Source organism: Hemiscyllium ocellatum, chromosome 9 (genome assembly GCF_020745735.1).
Source record: "Hemiscyllium ocellatum isolate sHemOce1 chromosome 9, sHemOce1.pat.X.cur, whole genome shotgun sequence".
Classification (NCBI taxonomy): Eukaryota; Metazoa; Chordata; class Chondrichthyes; order Orectolobiformes; family Hemiscylliidae; genus Hemiscyllium; species Hemiscyllium ocellatum.
In genome coordinates this window covers 103,592,170-103,614,705 of record NC_083409.1, presented here as the reverse complement: position 1 = coordinate 103,614,705, position 22,536 = coordinate 103,592,170, and the positions used below count along the sequence as shown (strand labels likewise).

Below are 22,536 nucleotides of genomic sequence, written 5' to 3'. Positions count from 1 at the left end.
AGGACAGTAAAACCCCATGTAATATCTCCATCCAAAAGGTATTGTTTGTAATGTTGAAACAAGGCCCTGATTTCCCTCCTTGGTAAAATATTCCACGGGACTTTGAGGAAAAAGGGCAGGGCCATCTTGCTCCAGTGTCTGGACCAATATTTACCCCTCCCCCAACCTCACAAAACCAATCTGTTAAAACACTGCTGTCATTGGCACCTTGTTGTATGCCACAGAAACAAAAAAGTAGGAAAAGGAGTAGGCCATTCAGCCCTTTGAGCCTGCTGCATCATTCAATATAATCATGGCTAATCATCCAACTCAGTACTCTATTGCTGCTTTTTCTTATATCCTTTGATGCACTAAGCCCTAAGAATGATATCTAACTGCCTCATGAAAATCTTCAATGTTTGGGCCTCAACTTCCTTCTGTGGTAAAGGTTTCCACAGGCTCACCCCTCTCTGGCTGAAGAAACAGCTCCTCTCGGTGAAAGATGGAATTGCAGATGCTGGAAGTTAGAGTCAAGAATGTGGTGCTGGAAAAGCACAGCAAGACAGGCAGCATCCGAGGAGCAAGTGAAACAATGGAAAGGAGGATGGAGTGGGACAGGTCATGAGGACGGTGCTAAGCTGGATGGTTGGAACTGGGTAAGGTGGGGGGAGGGGAAATGAGGAAACTGGTGAAATCCACCAGTTCTGAGGTGGAAGATGAGGCATTCTTTCGCCAGGCATCATGAGTGGTGAGGGAGTGGTAATTGAGGAGGCCCAGGTCCTGCATCTCCTTGGCGGAGTGGGAGGGAGAGTTGAAGTGTTCAGCCACGGGGCGGTGAGGTTGGTTGGTGCAGATATCCTGGAGATGTTCTCTGAAGTGCTCTGCGAGTAGGCGTCCTGTCTCCCCAGTGTAGAGGGGACCGTATCGGGAGCAACGGATACAGTAAATGACATTTTGTGGAAATGCAGGTGAAACGTTGATGAATGTGGAAGGCTCCTTTGGGGCTTTGGACAGAGGTGAGGGGGGGAGGTGTGGGCTCAGGTTTTGCAATTCCTGCGGTGGCAGGGAGGCTGCTGTGAGGGGAGGATGGGCTGTTAGGGGGCGTAGACCAGACCAGATAGTCACGGAGGGAACAGTCTTTACAGAAAGCAGATAGGGGTGAGGAGGGAAATATATCTCTGGTGGTGGAGTCCATTTGTACGTGGCGGAAATGGCGGAGGATGATGTGATGTATCCGGAGATTGTGGGGTGGAAGGTGAGGACTGGGGGGGGGGGGGTGGGGGGGTTGTCCTTCACTTCTTCCAAATCCTTATCGTATCCTTAAACCATGATATCTGGTGTTGGTCTCCTCCAGTTAGAATTTTGACAATTTTGTTACACTGTGTACACTGTGAATTGACTTCTGCACTTCCTGTCAGAGTAGCTTCACTTTACTGATAGTGAGCAGACTGGAACATTCTATGCTCAGAAAGGGTGACATACAAATAGCTTCTATCATTTTACCATCATTATATCCAGATCTAGATTCTTGCAAAGTCAGTATAACTGCTGTGGGTGTCTCCCACTCTGATCCCATCCTTCCCTTCATAGATGGCCTTCAGTCAATTAAATAACCTCCAAAGCACAGGAACAGGTTCATTTCAGCCCAACTGAACAATGTATGTATTTCTACTCCACATGAACCTCCATAGTCTGGAATATCCTGGGGGTCACTCCACACAAATCCTGCCAGATATTAGAGTCATAGAGATGTACAGCAGGCCCTTTGGTCCAACCCATCCATGCCGACCAGGTATCCCAACCCAATCTTGTCCCACCTGCCAGCACCCGGCCCATATCCCCCCAAACCCTTCCTATTCATATACCCATCCAAATGCCTCTTAAATGTTGCAATTGTACCAGCCTCCACCACTTCTGCTGGCAGCTCATTCCATACAAGTACCACCCTCTGTGTGAAAAAGTTGTCCCATAGTTCTCTTTTATATCTTTCCCTTCTCACCCTAAACCTATGCCCTCTGACCCTCCCTTTCCCTGACCCCAAGGGAAAGACTTTGTCTATTTATCCTATCCATGCCCCTCATAATTTTTTAAACCTCTATAAGGTCACCCTTCAGCCTCTGACGCTCCAGGGAAAACAACCCCAGCCTGTTCAGCCTCTTCCTGTAGCTCAAATCCTCCAACCCTGGCAACATCCTTATAAACCTTTTGTGAACCCTTTCAAGTTTCACAACATCTTTCCGATAGGAAGGAGACCAGAATTGCACGCTGTTTTTGTTTCAGATTTCCACCACCTACAGTTCTGTATTTTCATTTTAATCCCTTTTATGATATGAATTGAGGGACAAATGTTATTCTCTTTCACAGCTGAGCCAAGAGATCTTTAAGTCTCCCTGAGGTGGACATGGCACATGGACTTACTATCAGATTGGAAAGATGGTACTCTGACAGTGCAGCACTCCCTTGACGCTGCAGTGGAGCATCAGCTAGATTGTTGAACTCAGGAGAGATATGGGGAAGTGTTACTCGACCCGAAACATTAATTCTAATTTCTCTCCTGAGATGCTGCCAGATCTGCTGAGCTTTGCCAGCAATTTCTGCTTTGGCTGTTCAGCTCATGCCCGAGTGTGGGACTGAATGGAAATATTGAGACATTTGGACAGCGACATGAATAGGAAAGATTTGGAAGGCTATGGGTCAAACACTGGCAATTGGGACGAGTTTAGTTTGGGAAATATGGTCGGCATGGGCGAGTTGGACTTTGCTATGTGGTTCTATGGCTCTACGGTGCTGATGCTTCAGTGATGGGCCCTAGTTTTGAAAGCCCCCTGTTCCTCCCCTATAACAGGGAAAAAAAAGATCTATTTCGGCCCCTCTTACCTGCAGTAGGTATCATTAATCATTCCAAAGATATGGATTTTCTGGCAGACATCCATGGCCAGCAGGAGTGTGAACCAGCCAGTGCTCAGGTAAGTACCTGACTGCATCCTGTCAGAGCAAGAACAGGAGAGAACACTTTAAAACAATTGCCTGTTAGCATATCTTCAAACCCACTTCATAAAGTACTCTCAGGCAGGCGATGGAAAATGTCACAACTTTTGACAGGCTGTTTTAATTATTTATCTTCAGCTCTCAATGTCTGTCAGTTTGCAGCCTGCAGTGTCTTTGGAATAACATTTTAGAAACAAGGAGAAAATAAAAGCACCGTGCAAGACTATAATCAAACATATACACACTCAGAGAAAAAATGAAGTGAGCATTCTGGGCTCAGAGCTGTGGATGTTACATTCTAGCTGTGCAGAGATCTGATTCGGACCCATTCACTGTGCTGCACACAGTTCTGGGCATTGTAGTTCAGTAAGGATACACTAATCTTTCTGAACACAGGCTGCAGTGAACAGGTTTATAATCCCTTGACTTAAACTTAAGGGTTGATCTAACTGAGGTGCCAACAAGCAAGATAGAGCCAAAGTAGTATCTCCAAATGGGGCCATATTGTTATCTCAGCCAGTGGTAGATATCTTTAATCAAGCTGTTCAAATACATTATGACAATACTCTGGAGCAAATGGCACTTAGAAGATTGGAGCATAAGTAGGCCATTCAGCCCTTTGAGCTTGATCTGAGACGTGATCCCAGGCCCAGAGATACAGACACTATTACTGCACCCAGAACATGAGAAACAGGAGCAGGAGTAGGCCATCTGGCCCATCAAGCCAGCTGCGCCATTTAATAAGATCATGGCTGATCTTTTCGTATACTCGGTTCCACTTACCCACCCTCTCACCATAACTCTTAGAACATAGAACATAGAACATTACAGCGCAGTACAGGCCCTTCGGCCCTTGATGTTGCACCGCCCTGTCATACTAATCTGAAGCCCACCTACACTATTCCATGCATGTCCATTTGCCTGTCCAATGACGACTTAAATGCACCTACACTTGGTGAATCTACTACCGTTGCAGGCAAAGCATTCCATGCCCTTACTACTCTCTGAGTAAAGAAACTACCTCTGACATCTATCTTATACCTATCTCTCCTCACTTTAAAGTTGTGTCCCCTTGTGTTTGCTGTTCCCATACTTGGAAAAAGGCTTTCCCTGTCCATCCTGTCTAACCCTCTGATTATCTTGTAAGTCTCTATTAAGTCACCTCTCAACCTTCTTCTCGCTTATAAGAACAGCCTCGAGGTCCTCAGCCTTTCCTCGTAAGACATTCCTTCCATACCAGGCAACATCTTAATAAATCTCCCCCGCACCCTTTCCAAAGTTTCCACATCCTTCTTATAATGCGGTGACCAGAACTGTACACAATACTCCAAGTGCAGCCGCACCAGAGTTTTGTACAGCTGTAGCATAACCTCCTGGTTCCAGAACTCAATCCCTCTATTAATAAAGGCCAAAACACTGTATGCCTTCTTAACAACCCTGTCAATCTGGGTGGCAACTTTCAGGGATATTTCCCTTTCTGTTCAAAAATCTATTGTCGCCTCAAGAACATTCAATGAGGTAGCTTCAACTGTTTCATTGGGCAGGGAATTTCACAGATTCACAACCCTTTGGGTGAAGAAGTTCCTTCTCAACACAATCCTAAATGTGCTCCCCCTTATTTTGAGGCTGTGCCCCTCAATTCTAGAACAAAGGGCATAAAGCTAATGTTATGCTCATTGTATTGTTATGGTTAAAAGGTGGGGGAGAAGGCAAGAGATTAGCATGCGATTATTCAGTTGGTGCAGGCATTACAGGCTGTCCCATAATAACTCTGTGATTCTCTGAAATATCTTGAACAAACATTGATTTGATAAAGTGGGTCATTTGATCTGTCTGCCTCCCTTCCATGGTTCTGTTCATATCTGGCTGTCCCTGGATGGGAGCATTCAGTGTCCACTTATATATTTGAGGCTTTCCTTGCAAGATACAATCTCTCCCCACAATCAAATTCCATGTTTTATTTGAATGTTTGTCTTTTGTTACAGTGTTCCCCTATGAATGACTATCTCATTTTAATTTTAATTTTTAAAATGTTGTTAATTTAGTTCGATTGTTTTGAAAAGGTTTATACATTTGGCAGGGAGAATTGTTAGGTTGGATTGTCCACCCCGTGTCCCATGCTTATGTCCATTCCCATGTGTGCTTGGGAAGGAAAGCACAGTACCAGTTACACACTTGATTGTCATAACACAACTGAATATTACAAGGACTGGACTACATCATCAGCTCTGTGAAAGTGAGGACTGCAGATGCTGGGAGATTAGAGTTGACAGTGTGGTGCTAGAAAAGCGCAGCAGGTCAGACAGCATCCAAGGGGCAGGAGGATCGACGTTTTGGGCAAAAGCCCTTCATCAGGAATGAGGTCAGCTCCCACAACCAAATTTTAATTTAGATTCTGCAAGTTACCTTCAAAGATTTGATTTTTGGTTGTGTCCCTTTAAGGACTGTCACTTGTTAATTTTGCTTTGTCAAGTTTGTTTAATTATCTTCTTCATTTCAATTTACACATAGGGACACTGGATGTCCCCGGTGTGAAGACGGTGTCTTTTCATTTGTGTGTTTTTCAAAATTGTGCCCGGAAATGAGAAGGAACTAGAGAGATCTAGGGATGCAGGGACCTAGTTGTGTGAAAGTGGTGTCACAGGATGATGAAGAAGGAGTTTGGCACGCTTGTCTTCATTGATCAGAGCATTGAGGATGGGAGTTGGAACATCATGTTGCAGCTGTACAGGACATTAGTGAGATCACTTTTGAAATACTGTGTGCAATTCTGGTCATTCCGATGTAGGAAGGATATTATTAAATTGGAAAGGGTGCAGAAAAGACTTACAAGCACATTTTAGTCAGCGTGCTTGGGCCAAAGGCCTGTATCTGTGCTATAGGATTCTATGACTCTATGACCATCTCACCCACAATTTTCCCCATCCATACTGGATAATTAAATCTTGCTATTTCTCTAATTTTGTTATAAGTGATTGAAATTTACAGAACACTTGTTCATCTCTATTTGCACTTGTTTGGAAATTTATTTTTAACAAGTTCAGCTAAAAGATATTACAGAAGCAAGGAGAGAATAAGTGAAGAGACTGGTAGCTAATAAAAAAGAATTGAAAAGTCATTGATTAGCATATAAACAAAAGGGAACTGAAAGGAGTGAGGCCGATAAGGAACTGACAGCAAAAAAGGTGGCTCAGTGGTTGGCGCTGCTGCCTTGCGGCACCGGGAGCCTGGGTTCGATTCCGGCCTTGGGCGGCTGTCTGTGTGGAGTTTGCACATTCTCCCCACGTCTGTGTGGGTTTCCTCTGGGTGCTCTGGTTTTCTCCTACAGTCCGGAGGTGTGCAGGTCAGGTGAATTGGCCATGCTAAATTGCCCATAGTGTTAGTTGCATTAGTTAGGGCTAAAAATGGGTAGAGGAAAGGGTCTGGGTGGGTTACTCTTCGGACGGTCTGTGCGGACATGTTGGGCTGAAGGGCCTGTTTCCATACTGTGGGGAATCTAATCTAGTCTAATCTAAGGATGTTACTGGACATAGAATGTTTGATTCGTAAGGAGAGGCTGGATAGGCTGGGACTGTTTCCCCTGGAGTGTTGGAGATTGAGGGGTGACCTTATAGAGGTTTATAAAATCATGAGGAGTATAGATAAGTTGAATAGCAAGTGCCTTTTCCTTAGGGTAGGGGAATTCAAAATCTGTGGGCATAATTTTAAGTTGAGAGGAGAAAGATTAAAAGGGGACATGAGGGGCAACTCTTTCACACAGAGGGTGGTTTGTGTGTGGAATAAACCGCTGGAGGAAGTGATAGATGCGGGTGCAGTTACAACATATAAGAAACATTTGGATAGGTACATAGACAGGAAAGGTTTGGGCCAAATGCAGGGAAATGGTGCCAGTTTAGTTTGGGAAATCTGCTTAGCATGGTTGAGTTTGAACAAAGCGTCTGCTTCCATGCTTCATGACTTTCTGACTCTATGAAAGGATTGCTGTATGTTTTGAAAAGCAAGTAACCTCAGACTTGTAGTAAGCGTTGTGTAAATAGCTGTAGGAGCTAGCAGAAATGGAAGTGGCTGCAGATGAGTATGATCCAAAAGGTGCTGTATACACATCCAACCAAATTGGCAACAATTGGTCTATGGAATAATGATGAGTTATCCCAGAAAAAAGGTTTTTCCTGCTAACTGCGTGATTGATAACTGAATAGCTTAGGGCTGGGAGGAAGATACAGACACAAAAATGATTTGATCTCCATTAACATAGAAGTGGTCTCTCTGTTCTCTGCCATCAAAACCTATTTTATCCTTTAAGAAAATCAAGATGCCCTGCAGGAATTCATCAAGGCCCCTTAAATGGCACCATCCAAACCCACAACTACTTTTGTCTAGGAGGATCAGAGCAGCAGATACATGGGAACACCACCACCCATTAAACTTCCCTGAAGTCACTCACCGTCCTGACATGGAAGCATATTGCTGTTCCTTCAATTTTGCTGGGTCAAACTCCTTGAACTCCTACCCTAATGGTATTATAGGTCTACCTGTAGCACAAGGACTGCAACGGCTCAAAAATGGACCTTCTCAAGAGCAACAATTGGATGAACAATAGTTGTTGCTCAGAAATGCCCACAATAATGAATGGATAAAGAAAGTGTTAGCATGATGGAGTTGATAGCTTCTTTTGTCATTGATTTGTGGGGAAAGATGAACAATGCTGCCTCTTAAAGTTGTTGTCCAGAGGACAGAACTGTCACCTCTGCCACTGTAGCTTCCAGCTCAAGTCTCACTCCATTGTTTAATTCGATTCCCAGTGCTTGTTGCTTCCAATTGCAATGTTAAGCCTTGTACCTATCTTCTTTCTCAGATGGACATACACATCCCATGACACTATTCCAAAGAAAAAATAGGAAACGCTTTCCCCATTTTCTATCCAATATTTATTATTTAACCAAAAAAAGTCACAAAGAAAGGCAGATAACCTGATTATTATCATTTTGCTATTTATGTGATCTTGCCTTTACTATATTAGAAGAGTGACCAAAAATGCAAAACAGACCTGCAAAGGACTCTGGGATGGCCAATGCTTGGGAAAGGGGTCAATTCTTTCCAGCAGAGGAATCTGTGCTGAGTGAAACTCTTGGGATTTAGCGGCATGTTGTAACTATTGATGAGAACAGCCAGCATCCTGTATAAGCATCAGTGTAAGCCGCCAGCTTTGTTTATCGAGTTACCATCGCCCTCAAAGCTTGCTTCAGCAAGAAATCCTATTTTATACCTGGGGAGCAGACTTCAAATCATTTCCATAAATGTTTCGGAGATGCTGACAAGTCCTGTCCGATATCTCATTTTCACCATGACCTAAAAAGCCTTCAGGCTGGAAAATCAATGCATGAGTTCAAGTTCATTTGAATTTTTTTAAAAAGAGATACAAAATGCTGAATCGCTCCGCACCAGACATTAAGTAGAAAATGAGTAAGCAAACTGACTCATGTTAAATGGTGTTTGACTTTGACATTGAATAGGATTTTGGTGAGTCTACACTGGAGGATTGGATCAGTGGTGCTGGAAGAGCACAGCAGTTCAGGCAGCATCCAATGTGCAGCGAAATCGACGTTTCGGGCAAAAGCCCTTCATCAGGAATAAAGGCAGTGAGCCTGAAGCGTGGAGAGATAAGCTAGAGGAGGGTGGGGGTGGGGAGAAAGTAGCATAGAGTACAATGGGTGAGTGGGGGAGGGGATGAAGGTGATAGGTCAGGGAGGAGAGGGTGGAGTGGATAGGTGGAAAAGAAGATAGACAGGTAGGACAAGTCATGGGGACTTGCTGGAAGTTTGGAACTAGGGTGAGGTGGGGGAAGGGGAAATGAGGAAGCTGTTGAAGTCCACATTGATGCCCTGGGGTTGAAGTGTTCCAAGGCGGAAGATGAGGCGTTCTTCCTCCAGGCGTCTGGTGGTGAGGGAGCGGCGGTGAAGGAGGCCCAGGACCTCCATGTCCTCAGCAGAGTGGGAGGGGGAGTTGAAATGTTGGGCCACAGGGCGGTGTGGTTGATTGGTGCGGGTGTCCCGGAGATGTTCCCTAAAGCACTCTGCTAGGAGGCGCCCAGTCTCCCCAATGTAGAGGAGACCGCATCAGGAGCAACGGATACAATAAATGATATTAGTGGATGTGCAGGTAAAATTTTGATGGATGTGGAAGGCTCCTTTAGGGCCTTGGATGGAGGTGAGGGAGGAGGTGTGGGCACAGGTTTTACAGTTCCTGCGGTGGCAGGGGAAAGTGCCAGGATGGGAGGGTGGGTTGTAGGGGGGCGTGGACCTGACCAGGTAGTCATGGAGGGAACGGTCTTTGCGGAAGGCGGAAAGGGGTGGGGAGGGAAATATATCCCTGGTGTTGGGGTCTTTTTGGAGGTGGCGGAAATGTTGGCGGATGATTTGGTTTATGCGAAGGTTTGTAGGGTGGAAGGTGAGTACCAGGGGCGTTCTGTCCTTGTTACAGTTGGAGGTGTGGGATGTGGACGAGATGCGTTGGAGGGTATCTTTAACCATGTGGGAAGGGAAATTGCGGTCTCTTAAAAAGGAGGCCATCTGGTATGTTCTATGGTGGAACTGGTCCTCCTGGGAGCAGATACGGCAGAGGTGGAGGAATTGGGAATATGGGATGGCATTTTTGCAAGAGGTAGAGTGGGAAGAAGTGTAATCCAGATAGCTGTGGAAGTCAGTGGGTTTGTAAAAAATGTCAGTGTCATGTCAGTCGTCATTAATGGAGATGGAGACATCCAGGAAGGGGAGGGAGGTGTCAGAGATGGTCCAGGTAAATTTAAGGTCAGGGTGGAATGTGTTGGTGAAGTTGATGAATTGCTCAACCTCCTCGCGGGAGCACGAGGTGGCACCAATGCAGTCATCAATGTAGCGGTGGAAGATGTGGGGAGTGGTGCCGGTGTAATTACGGAAGATCAACTGTTCTACGTAGCCAACAAAGGGACAGGCATAGCTGGGGCCCATACGCGTGTCCATGGCTACCCTTTTGGTCTGGACGAAGTGGGAGGATTCAAAGGAGAAATTGTTAAGGGTGAGGACCAGTTCGGCCAAACGAATGAGAGTGGCGGTGGAAGGGTACTGTTGGGGACATCTGGAGAGGTAAAAACAGAGGGCTTGGAGGCCCTGGTCATGGTGGATGGAGGTGTAGAGGGATTGGATATCCATGGTGAAGATGAGGCGTTGTGGGGAAACGGAAGTCTTGGAGGGGGTGGAGGGCGTGGGTGGTGTCTTGAACGTATGTGGGGAGTTCCTGGACTAGGGGGGATAGGACAGTGATGAGGTAGGTAGAGATGAGTTCAGTGGGGCAGGAGCATGCTGAGACAATGGGTCGGCCAGGGTGGTCAGGCTTGTGGATCTTGGGATGGAGGTAGAACCGGGCAGTGCGGGGTTCCCGGACTATGAGGTTGGAAGCTGTGGGTGGGAGATCTCCTGAGGTGATGAGGTTCTGTATGGTCTGGGAGATGATGGTTTGGTGATGGGGGGTGGCATCATGGTCAAGGGGGTAGTAGGAAGAGGTGTCCTCGAGTTGGCGTTTGGCTTCAGCGGTGTATAGGTCAGTGCGCCAGACTACCACTGCGCCCCCCCTTTATCCGCTGGCTTGATGGTGAGGTTGGGATTGGAGCAGAGGGATTGGAGGGCTGTGCGTTGTGAGGGTGAGAGGTTGGAGTGGGGGAGGGGGGTAGACAGGTTGAGGCGGTTAATGTCCCGGCGGCAGTTGGAAATGAAGTGGTCGAGGGCAGGTAATAGGCCAGCATGGGGTGTCAGGTGGATGCAGTGTGTTGGAGGTGGATGAAGGGGTCCTCGGAAGATGGGCAGGAATCCTGATTGTGAAAGTAAGCTCGGAGGCGGAGACGGCGGAAGAATTGTTCGACATCACTTTTACAATAAATGATATTAGTGGATGTGCAGGTAAAACTTTGATGGATGTGGACTTCAACAGTTTCCTCATTTCCCCTTCCACCACCTCACCCTAGTTCCAAACTTCCAGCTCAGCACTGTCCCCACGACTTGTCCGGACTTGTCCTACCTGCCTATCTTCTTTTCCACCTATCCACTCCACCCTCTCCTCCCTGACCTATCACCTTCATCCCCTCCCCTACTCACCTATTGTACTCTATGCTACTCTCTCCCCACCCCCACCCTCCTCTAGCTTATCTCTCCACGCTTCAGGCTCACTGCCTTTATTCCTGATGAAGGGCTTTTGCCCAAAACATCGATTTTGCTGCTCCTCGGATGCTGCCTGAACTGCTGTGCTCTTCCAGCATCACTGATCCAGAATCTGGTTTCCAGCATCTGCAGTCATTGTTTTTACCTGCACTGGAGGACTGTAGTTTTTCATCTCCAAAGGAAGGAAATATGTGAATTGGTATAGTACAGATTTGTGAGATTGTGTCCTCGTGTGAGAGACCTGTCTCATGATGAGGCACTGTGAAAATTGGGCTGATATTGTTTGGCGTTCAGAGGCTTCACTGAAACAAGGATGATCCTAAAGAGGTTTGACATGTTTGGTTATTTTCACCTGGCTGGTGAACCTAGAACATAGGGCACACTGTTAAGATTTGTGGCTAATTATTTAGGACTGAAATGAGATGAAATGTCTTCACTCAAAGGTTGTGAATCTTTAAATTCTCTACCCCAGAGTGTTGTGAGCCTTACTTAGAGACAGAGAATCATTGAGATGTACAGCACGGAAACAGACCCTTTGGTTCAAATTGTCTATGCCAACTAGATATCCTTAATTAATCTAGTCCCTTTTGCCAGCACTTGGCCCATATGCCTCTAAACTTTTCCTATTCATATACCCACTCAGACACCTTTGAAATGCAGTAATTGTACCAGCCTCCATCACTTCCTCTGGCAGCTTATTCCATTAATGCACTACCCTCTGCATGAAAATGTTACTCCTTAGGTCCTTTTAAATCTTTCCCCTCTAACCTTAAACCTCTGCCTTTCAGCTTTAGACTTTCCTACCCCAGGGAAAAAGACCTTGACTATTTACTCTATCCATGCCCCTCATGATTCACCCCTCAGCCTCCGATGTTCCAGGGAATACAGCCCCAGCCGATCCAACCTCTCCCTATAGCTTAAACCCTCAAACCCTGGCAATATTCTTGTAAATCTTTTCTGAAACCTTTCAAGTTTCTCAACATTTTTCCTGTAGCAAGAGGACTTGAATTGAACACCGTGTGGGCGGCACGGTGGCACAGTGGTTAGCACTGCTGCCTCAGAGTGCCAGAGACCCGAGTTCAACTCCTGCCTCAGGCGACTGACTGTGTGGAGTTTGCACGTTCTCCCCGTGTCTGCGTGGGTTTCCTCCGGGTGCTCCGGTTTCCTCCCACAGTCCAAAGATGTGCAGGTCAGGTGAATTGGCTATGTTAAATTGCCCGTAGTGTAAAGTGAAGGGGTATGGGTGGGTTGCGCTTCAGCAGGTCGGTGAGGACTTGTTGGGCCGAAGGGCCTGTTACCACACTGTAGCTAATCTAAAAAAAAATTCCAAAAGTGGCCAAACCAATCTCACTTCATTCAATATATTCAGGAGCACCAGTCATTACTGATCTCTTCAGGCATCAAGGGATATGGAAAGTGGTTGGAAAAATTATGTTGAGACTGAAGATCAAACTGAATCGACTCAACTTCTGATCCTATTTTGATGTCCCACTTCCAGATTGTTTAACGTTAATCGGCTTTGTCAACTATTACTGTAACATCAAGGAGGGTTCTGGTATTGAAACAAATGTTTGCTACATGTGTTTAGTCAGTTTTCCATTTCTCATGAGGTTCTGGTATATCGCAAACTGGGAGATCGAAAATGACCTTCTACCTTCCTGGAAGTTGCAGAGCCCACATTCTCATGAAGGGTTTTCATGGACAGCCCATCAGTGTGAAGAGGTTAAAATCTAACACAGTGTTTTTGAAGAGTCCGCAACTGTAGAATTCCTTCCTTCCTGCAGTGCTGTTCTAGGTTACAGCAACAACAGCTTCCAGAGTTAAACTGCTTTTAAATATCCCAGAGTGTTTCACAGGGACTCATTCAGAATAGAGGAATTGACTCACAATCAACAAAAAAAAACATTCAGCCAAGTGACCGAAATCATGGATTCGTTAAAAGCAAATCGTGTACGATTAAATTAGTTGAGTTGTTTTGTGATGTTATGGAAGGAGTTAATGAGGCAATCAATGTTGTGCAAATGGCATTTCAAGAGGCCTTAGTGAAAGTATTGAAATTAATTCCATTAGGCAACATTAAAGCCCTTAGCATTATAAAGGCAATCATAGCATGAATATGGAATTGGTCAAGGGACAGAGAGGAGAGAGGAATGGGGAACAGAACTTTATCAGATTTGAAGGCATCTACAGAAGTATTGCCCAGGGTCAGTATTTGGGCCACTGCTCTTTCAGGTATAAAATAATGAGCGGAACTTGAGCATAATTTCAAAGTTTGCACGAAACTCAGAGACACAGTAAATCTGGTGAAGTACATCAATAGACTCAGGTGGACGTGGACAGAATGTAATATTACACAGACGAGGGAGTGATATCTTACTGGTAGGAAGAATGGAGACAGTATAAATAAATGGTTTTCCAATTCAATCATGGGTTATGGATATTGCCTATTTCTAACTGCTCTGTACAAGGTGCTGCTGAATTGGCTTCTTGAACCCGCATGGTCTTGGTTTGCAAAAAGAGCCCCAGTGTTGGTGAGAAGAGACTTTGAAGATTTTCATCAAGTAACAGTGAAGGAATGGCAATAGCTTTCCAAGTCAGGATAGTGAGTGGTTTGGAAGGGAACTTGTTGGTGGGATTCCTATGTATCTGCTGTCCTTGTCCTTCGTGAATATATATATAAAACTTACCAGGAAACTAAATTGTAGAGTCTGAGGGGGCGTGTCCTTGGCGCTCAGAGGTCACGTGGTCCTCTGATGCGTGTGCAGAGGATGATCACGTGATGCTCCGAGACGCGGGCGCGGTCACGTGGTCTCCCTGTTTCTCGTTCCGGAAGAGTGCCGGGAGGTCACGTGATCGGCCGTTTCGCGCCCCGGAAGTATGCGAGTCTGCCGTTTCGCGCCCGAAAGGAGGCCGCGTGATGCTCCTTGTCAGAGACAAAGGAGGGTCACGTGGGATCGGACATCCAGGAATGCGAGGAGGTGGGGAATGGAGTCAGAGCAACAGCCAATTAGAAGACAATTTCACTTGAGTGATGGTATGATGTTTTGTATGGTATAAAAGACTGGGTCAGAGACAGATATAGGTCTTTTGTTCTTTCTGAACTGACTTACTGAGTAGTTTGTCAGGGACAGAAAGGTTTAGACCCAGAGCTCTGTATACTTTATCCACTTACTGATAGAATAAAACTAAAAGTGTAAGATTAAATATTTTTTACTATTGCTTTACTTAAAGAGCACGCAGGACTTGGCTCACACATAAAAGAAAATAAGTTTGTAGATTGAGTCTAAAGTCCATCACCTTCTAGATGGATGTGGTCATGGGCTTGGAAGGTGCTGTTTGAGCATCTTTGGTAAATTTCTGCAGTGCATCTTGTAGATACCACATACTGCTGCTACTGAGCATCTGTGGTGGAGGGAGTGGGCATTTCTGGGCTACTTTATCAAGCAGGTTGCTTTGTCCTGATTGGTATCAAGTTTCTCGAATGCTGTTGGAGCTGGACCTATCCAGGCAAGTAGGGAGTATTCTAACAGGTTAATGGCCCTGACAACATTCTGGCAATAATACTGAAGACTTGTGCTCCAGAACTTGTCGTGAGCCTAGCCAACACTGGCACCTACCCGACAATGTGGAAAACTGCCCAGATATGTCCTGCATACAAAAACACAGGACAAATCCAACTCAGCCAATCACTGCCCCATCAGTCTACTCTTGACCACCAGTAAGGTGATGGAAGTTGTCATCAATAGTGCTATCATTGCTTTACAACAACCTATCCAATTTGATTTCTGCCAGGGTCATTGAATCCCCCACTATCAACATTCTGCAGGTTAACATTGATGAGAAACAGGACTAGACTTGCCATATAAATACTGTGGATACAATGGCAGGTCAAAGGCTGGTCCAATTCAGTTTCTGAACGATGGTCATCATCAGGATGTTGATAGTGGGGGATTCAATGCTGGTAACTCCATTGCAATTCGAGAACGATGGATAGATTGCCTCTTACTGAGACAGCCTTTGCCTCATATTTGTGTGGTGGAAATGTTACTTGCCACTTGTGATGAGGTCAGGAGCTGAGTGGCCCTGGCAGAAATCAAATTGGATAGAAATCGAATCAATCTTCAAAAAGACAGATTCTAATTCTTATCATTCAGCATTCACTGGTGTTACCATTATGGATTTGCCCACTATCAACATTCTGCAGGTTAACACTGATGAGAAACAGGACTAGACTTGCCATATAAATACTGTGGATACAATGGCAGGTCAAAGGCTGGTCTAGTTCAGTTTCTGAACAATGGTCATCATCAGGATGTTAATAGTGGGCAAATCCATAATGGTAACACCAGTGAATGCTGAATGGTAAGAATTAGAATCTGTCTTTTTGAAGATTGATTTGATTGGATTTATTGTCATGTGTACCTAAGTACAGTGAAAAGCTTTGTTTGCAAGCAGTACAGGCAGGTTATAGTAAGCAAGGACGTACAGATCATAGGGTGACAAAAATGCCTTGGACAGAGTAAGGCATACAGGTTACCCTGCACAGGACGTTCACTAGACAAGATCAACAATAGCAAGTTCAGCATTATTTTAAGTTAGAGAGTCCATTCATCAGTCTAATAATGGCAGGGAAGAAGGTGTGTGTGTGTGTGTGTGTGTTCAAGCTTTCATATCTTCTGCCTGACGGAAGAGGTTGGAGGAGATTATTACTGGGGTGGGAGGGTTGGCAGCCTTTCAACAGCAGTGAGGTGTGTAAATGGAGTCCATGGATAGGAGGTTGGCTTCCGTGATGGTCTAGACTGTACACACCACCTTCTGTTGTTTCTTACACTTCGGGGCAGAGAATAAGGAACTACAGAAGGTTGTGTGTGCAGGCAAGATGGTCATTGCTTAACATCGGTGTGGCATGTAAGTTACTTGCCACTTGTCACCCTGGTCTGGATACTGTCCGGGTCTTATTGCATTTGGGCATGGGCAGCTTCAGTGTCTGATGAGTCGCAAACAGTGCTGAACTTTCAGCAATCATCAGGGAACTCACGACATTGTGAAAGAGGGAAGGTCTGTCAGCAGTCAGTTGAAGACGAAGGGGCCAAGGACCCTACCCTGAGGAGCTCCTGCAGAGCTGTACGAAAGCTGAGATAAATGACTCCAATGAGCACAACCTTTTTGCTTTGTGTCTGGCGTGACTCCAACCAGCGGAGAGTTTTCCCTCAATTCCCACTGACTCCAAAGAATCGCAGAGATGTGCAGCAAGGAAACAGACCCTACAGTCCAACCTGCCCATGCCAACCAGATATCCCAACCCAATCTAGTCCCACTTGCCAACACCCAACCATATCTCTCCAAACCCTTCCTATTGATATACCCATCCAAATGTCTTTAAAATGTTGCAATTGTACCAGCCTCCACCACTTCCTCTGGCAGTTTATTCCATACACGTACCACTCTTTGCGTGAAAAAGTTGCCTCTTAGGTCTCTTTTATATCTTTTCCCTCTCACCCTAAACCTATGCCCTCCAGTTGTGGACTCCCCTACTCCCAGGAAAAGACTTTGTCTATTTATCCTATCTATGCCCCTCATGATTTTGTAAACCTCTATAAGGTCATCCCTCAGCCTCTGATGCTCCAGGGAAAACAGCCCCAGCCTGTTCAGCCTCTCCCTATAGCTCAAATCCTCCAACCCTGGCAACATCCTTGTAAGTATTTTGTGAATCCTTTTAAGTTTCACAACATCTTTCTGATAGGAAAGAGACCAGAATTGCACACAATATTCCAACAGTGGTCTAACCAATGTCCTGTACAGCCGCAACATGACCTCCCAACTCCTGCACTCAATACTCTGACCAATAAAGGAAAGCCTACCAAACACCTTCTTCACCATCCTATCTACCTGCGACTCCGTTTTCAACAAGCTATGAACCTGCATTCCAAGGTCTCTTTGTTCAGCAACACTCCTGAGGACCTTACCATTAAGTGTATAAGCTGAAAATGTGTTGCTGGAAAAGTGCAGTAGGTCAGGCAGCATCCAAGGAGCAGGAGAATCGAAGTTTCGGGCATGAGCCAAAGGGCTTATGCCTGAAACGTCTATTCTCCTGCTTCTTGGATGCTGCCTGACCTGCTGCACCTTTCCAGCAACACATTTTCAGCTCTGATCTCTAGCATCCGCAGTCCTCACTTTCTCCATTAAGTGTATAAGTCCTGCTAAGATTTGTTTTCCCAAAATGCAGCAAGTTTTTGCTTGGGTTCCTCGTTGTTGCCTTGCTCTCACCTCATCAGTTTACATCTAAACTGGCTGCAGGAACAGAAAATCAGTGATGTTTGTGTACAAAGCCTTGAACGTGGGTCTGACAGGTTTAGATAGCTGTTAAGCAAAACATATAGGATCCTTATCTTTATGGAGCACATTGAGTACTAGTTTAGTGTCATATTTTCTGTTATAATGTTCCTGTGCAGCAACCTGTGATGTTTTACTACATTAAAGACACTATATAAATACAGATAACTGTTGTTGAAAGGCATCGAATATGTTGAAGCTTGAAATAATGTATTTGACTGGAAGCACTTTCTCATGGGATCCATCAATGTGTTTTGCTGACTGGTAGCTTTTTATTGGGAAAACACAAATAGCAACAAGAAAAAATTAAAAGTGTTTTACCTTAGGAGTTGGCTTCTGCATTTAAAAGATAACCTGGACTTAGCTGGGCAAGAACATCACTTTGAAAATACCGAAAGAAGTCAAAGGCTATTTTGGGGAAGGTGGGACAGGCTGAAAAGTGGGATTGAAAGATCAACTGTAATCCTCTTGACTGTCGTACAAGCTCGATGGCCGAATCCTGCTGTTAAGTCTGATCGCAGAATTGTTTTGACACAAAAGGAAACCATTTTCACCCAGAGAGTGGTGGCTGTGTGGAATGCTCTGCCCCAGAGGGCAGTGGAGGCCCAGTCTCTGGACTCATTTAAGAAAGAGTTGGATAGAGCTCTCAAAGATAGTGGAATCAAGGGTTATGGGGATAAGGCAGGGAGAGGATACCGATTAGGAATGATCAGCCATGATCATATTGAATGGCGGTGCAGGCTCGAAGGGCTGAATGGCCTACTCCTGCACCTATTGTCTATTGTACCAGCACTTTATCTGCTTATGTTCCTAAAACCAAAGACATTTAGGTGGAACACTTACCAAAACTCTTGTTACCCTGAAATAACTGCATAGTGGCCAGTATCTCATCACGATGTCAAAAAGAAGGAAGCATATGTCACGTATAGACAGGATAGATCGAGTGAATCCTTAGAAGAGTATAAAGGCAGTAGGAGTATACTTAAGAGGGAAATCAGGAGGGAAAAAAAGGGGACATGAAATAGCTTTGATAAATAGAGTTAAGGAGAATCCAAAGGGTTTTCACAAATGCATTAAGGACAAAAGGGTAACTAGGGAGAGAAGAGGGCCCCTCAGTAATCAGCAAGGTGGCCTTTATGTAGAGCTGCAGGAGATGTGGGAGATACTAAACAAGTACTTACTGTTGGAAAGGACAGGGAAGATACAGAATATAGGGACATAGATGGTGACATCTTGAGAAATGCTGCAAATGTGTTGCTGGTCAAAGCACAGCAGGTCAGGCAGCATCTCAGGAATAGAGAATTCGACATTTCGAGCATAAGCCCTTACTTTTTACATCTTGAGAAATGTCCACATTACAGAGGAGGAAGTGTTGGATGTCTTGAAATGCATAAAAGTGGATAAATCCTTAGGACCTGATCAGGTGTATCCGAGAACTCTGTGGGAGGCTAGGGAAGTGATTGCTGGGCCTCTTGCTGAGATATTTGTATCATTGATAGTCACAAGTGAGGTGCTGGATGACTGGAGTTTGGCTGATGTGGTGCCATTGTCTAAGATAGGTGGTAAGGACAAGCCAAGGAACAATAGACCAGTGAGCCTGACGTCAGTGGTGCGCAAGTTGTTTGAGGGAATCCTGAGGGTCAGGATGTACATGTATTTGGAAAGACAAGGATTGATTTGGGATAGTCAACATGGCTTTGTGCATGGGAAATCATGTCTCACAAACTTGATTGAGTTTTTTGAAGAAGTAACAAAGATGATTGATGAGGGCAGAGCAGTAGATGTGATCGATATGGACTTCAGTAAGGCGTTGGACAAGGTTCCCCATGGAGACTGATTAGCAAGGTTAGATCTCATGGAATACTGGGAGAACTAGCCAATTGGATACAGAACTGGCTCAAAGGTAGAAGACAGAGGGTGGTGGTGGAGGGTTGTTTTTCAGACTGGAGACCTGTGACCAGTGGAGTGCCACAAGGATCGGTGCTGGGTCCTCTACTTTTCATCATTTATATAAATGATTTGGCTGTGAGCATAAGAGGTAGAGTTAGTAAGTTTGCAGATGACATCAAAATTGGAGGTGTTGTGGACAGCGAAGAAGGTTACCTCAGATTACAACAGGATATTGATCAGATGGGCCAATGGGCTGAGAGATGACAGATAAAGTTTAAATTTAGATAAATGTGAAGTGCTGCATTTTGGGAAAGCAGGACTTATACACTTAATGGTAAGGTCCTATGGAGTGTTGCTGAACAAAGAGACCTTGGAGTGGAGGTTCATAGCTCGTTGAAAATGGAGTCGCAGGTAGAAAGGATAGTGAAGAAGGTGTTTGGTATGCTTTCCTTTATTGGTCAGAGTATTGAGTACAGGAGATGGGAGGTCATGTTGCGGCTGTACAGGACATTGGTTAGGCCACTGTTGGAATATTGTGTGCAAATCTGGTCTCCTTCCTATCGGAAAGATGTTGTGAAACCTGAAAGGGTTCAGAGAAGATTTACAAGGATGTTGCCAGGGTTGGAGGATTTGAGCTATAGGGAGAGGTTGAATAATCTAGGGCTGTTTTCCCTGGAGCGTTGGAGGCTGAGGGGTGACCTTATAGAGGTTTATAAAATCATGAGGGGCATGGATGGGATAAATAGACAAAGTCTTTTCCCTGGGATGGTGGAGTCCAGAACTAGAGGACTCAGATTTAGGGTGAGAGAGGAAAGTTATAAAAGAGACCTACAGGGCAACATCTTCACGCAGAGAGTGGTATGTGTATGGAATGAGCTACCAGAGAAAGTGGTGGAGGCTGGTACAATTGCAACATTTAAGAGGCATTTGGATGGGTATATGACTAGGAAGGGTTTGGAGGGATATGGGCTGAGTGCTGGCAGGTGGGACTAGATTGGGTTGGAATATCTGGTCGGCATGGACGGGTTGGACCAAAGGGTCTGTTTCCATGCTGTACATCTGTCTGACACTGTGAGTCTCAGTCACCCTTTATTTACTTGTGCACAATATACTAACTGCGGCCGGCCAACTCAGAGTCAATCCCCTGAACTGAGGAGATTCTGAATCCCCTGTTAATTATCTTTTTCCCCTCCCCTACGTTACTTCACTCGTGCTAATATTCTCTAGCATCCATGTCTGTGCATGTAGTTTCAAAACACCAAGTGAAAATAACTTTATTAACATTCCACCACCAGGAAACTCACACGTGTGGCCAATAAACCAGTGACAAGCAAAGCCCAGAGCAAGCAACGCTTATGTGGAAAAAGTGAAGGGGAGGTAGGAACTAAATCAAAATAGAATTGGAGGGGGAAATTAAGCACTCCACTCTCTGCGATGGCCACCTCTTCCTATAGGTAGAGAGAGTATTAGTGGACACTGCATGCTCCTTCCCCAAGGACACCCAGGCCTGAACATAACTATGGATGGTTGCCAGGCATTCAACCATAATGACTCCTTCCACGGCCTTCTGTCTGGAGCAGACCAATGAGGAGATCCTCTGACCCGCTCGCTCCCCTCTGCACCAGCGTGCCCAAAGATCAGGAGCATGGGGGCTGAAGTGCAACCAGAATCAGAGGAGATGGTTCCCCTGCTCAGTTTTTTCCTTTATTTTTCTTTTGTTTTTAGTGAGAGACACAAGGTGTACAAATCTTTACTCAATTTCCACCACCAGGAAGAAAGGAAACACCAAGTGACCGGTGACAATGAATGCCTTTCACATCAAAGGGCAATGCTGCATGATCAAAAAGTGAAGGGGAGGGCAGGGATTAAATCAAAATACAGTTGGGGGGGGAAATAATGCACTCCACTCCCTGTGGCACCCACCTCTCCCTGAACAGCTCAAAGGTGTTGGTGGACACCACGTGCTCCTTCTCCAGAGACACGCGGGGGGGCTCGAACGTGCACCTTGTGTCTTTCACTGTGTCTCACACTTGCACACACACAACATGGGTGCTGGAGAAAAAATAAACACTACCGCAGTTAGGCGGTAGTGTGGGGGTAAAAGAAAAAAAATAAACAGGAGGGTCAGATGTCCTTTTTATTCTGAGAGCTGGCTGTGAGGGAGCTGGATCAGTGTGGAAGTGAAGGACTCTTCTCTTTTCCCTGTGTTAAAAGAGGATAAAAAAAAATAAAAAAAAGGAAATAAAAAACCCAGTCAGGAGTCCATATGCATTGCCCTTACTGGGCTTTCCTGCACTCTGAGAGTTGGCTCTGTGGGAGCTGGATTAGTGTCAAGGACTCTACCTGCGTAACTAAAGCATAACCTGGTGATGGGATACTGGCCCTGCGGTAAAAAAAACCCCAGTGAGATTTGCAAATGAATAAAATTCTAGAGACTTGTAAAATTCGAACAGGACCTGGCAGGATGTTCCAGATGGTAGCTGCATCCAGAACCAGGGGTCATAATCTGAGGATTCGGGCTGATCATTTAGGACGGAGATGAGGAGATATTTCTTCAGCCAAAGAGTGGTGAGCCTGTGGAATTCATTATCACAGGAAGGAGTTGATGCCGAAACATTGACTGTGTTCAAAAGAGAGCTAGATACAGCACTTGGGGCAAATGGGATCAAAGGTTATAGGGAGAAAGGAAATTTAGGCTACTGAGTTGGACAATCAGCCATGATCATAATGAATGATGGAGCAGGCTTGAAGGGCCGAAAGGCCTCCTCCTGCTCCTAGCATCTATGTTTCTATGAATGTACTGGTCCATCATTTTGAGGTTTACAAGGTGTCTCAGATCAGTATGCGTCATTTGTCTGTTTTATTGGATTATCCTTTGGTAGGCCCCAGCTAGAGGCCTGTGGCCTACTCTGGGTCCCAGTCTTTAGGAAGGGTTGCCAAATCCTCAGCGAGAATGCAGAGGGCTTTGCTAGAATGGTATCGGGTAAGGGATTTCAGGTTCATTGTGGCTCAGGGGAACTAGGACATTGCCCTTCAAGCTGAAAAAGTCATGGGAAGATTTCACAAAGTTGGCCAAAATGGTGCCTGCTTTAGATTGATTAAATAAATAGAGAAATTTTTTTCAGTCACAGAATGATCAGTAACAAAATTTCAATTA

At 45.3% G+C, this 22,536-nt stretch overlaps 1 protein-coding gene across 2 annotated transcripts in view; it reads right to left on the bottom strand.

Annotated features, from left to right (window-relative positions):
• Positions 1–22,536, bottom strand: part of st6galnac3 (ST6 (alpha-N-acetyl-neuraminyl-2,3-beta-galactosyl-1,3)-N-acetylgalactosaminide alpha-2,6-sialyltransferase 3) — a 292,071-nt gene that overhangs the window by 5,180 nt on the left and 264,355 nt on the right. For both annotated transcript variants that reach the window (XM_060829986.1, XM_060829987.1), the window contains exon 4: positions 2,857–2,964. In XM_060829986.1, coding sequence (XP_060685969.1) covers positions 2,857–2,964 — 108 coding nt within the window. The remainder of the gene's footprint in view (positions 1–2,856; positions 2,965–22,536) is intronic.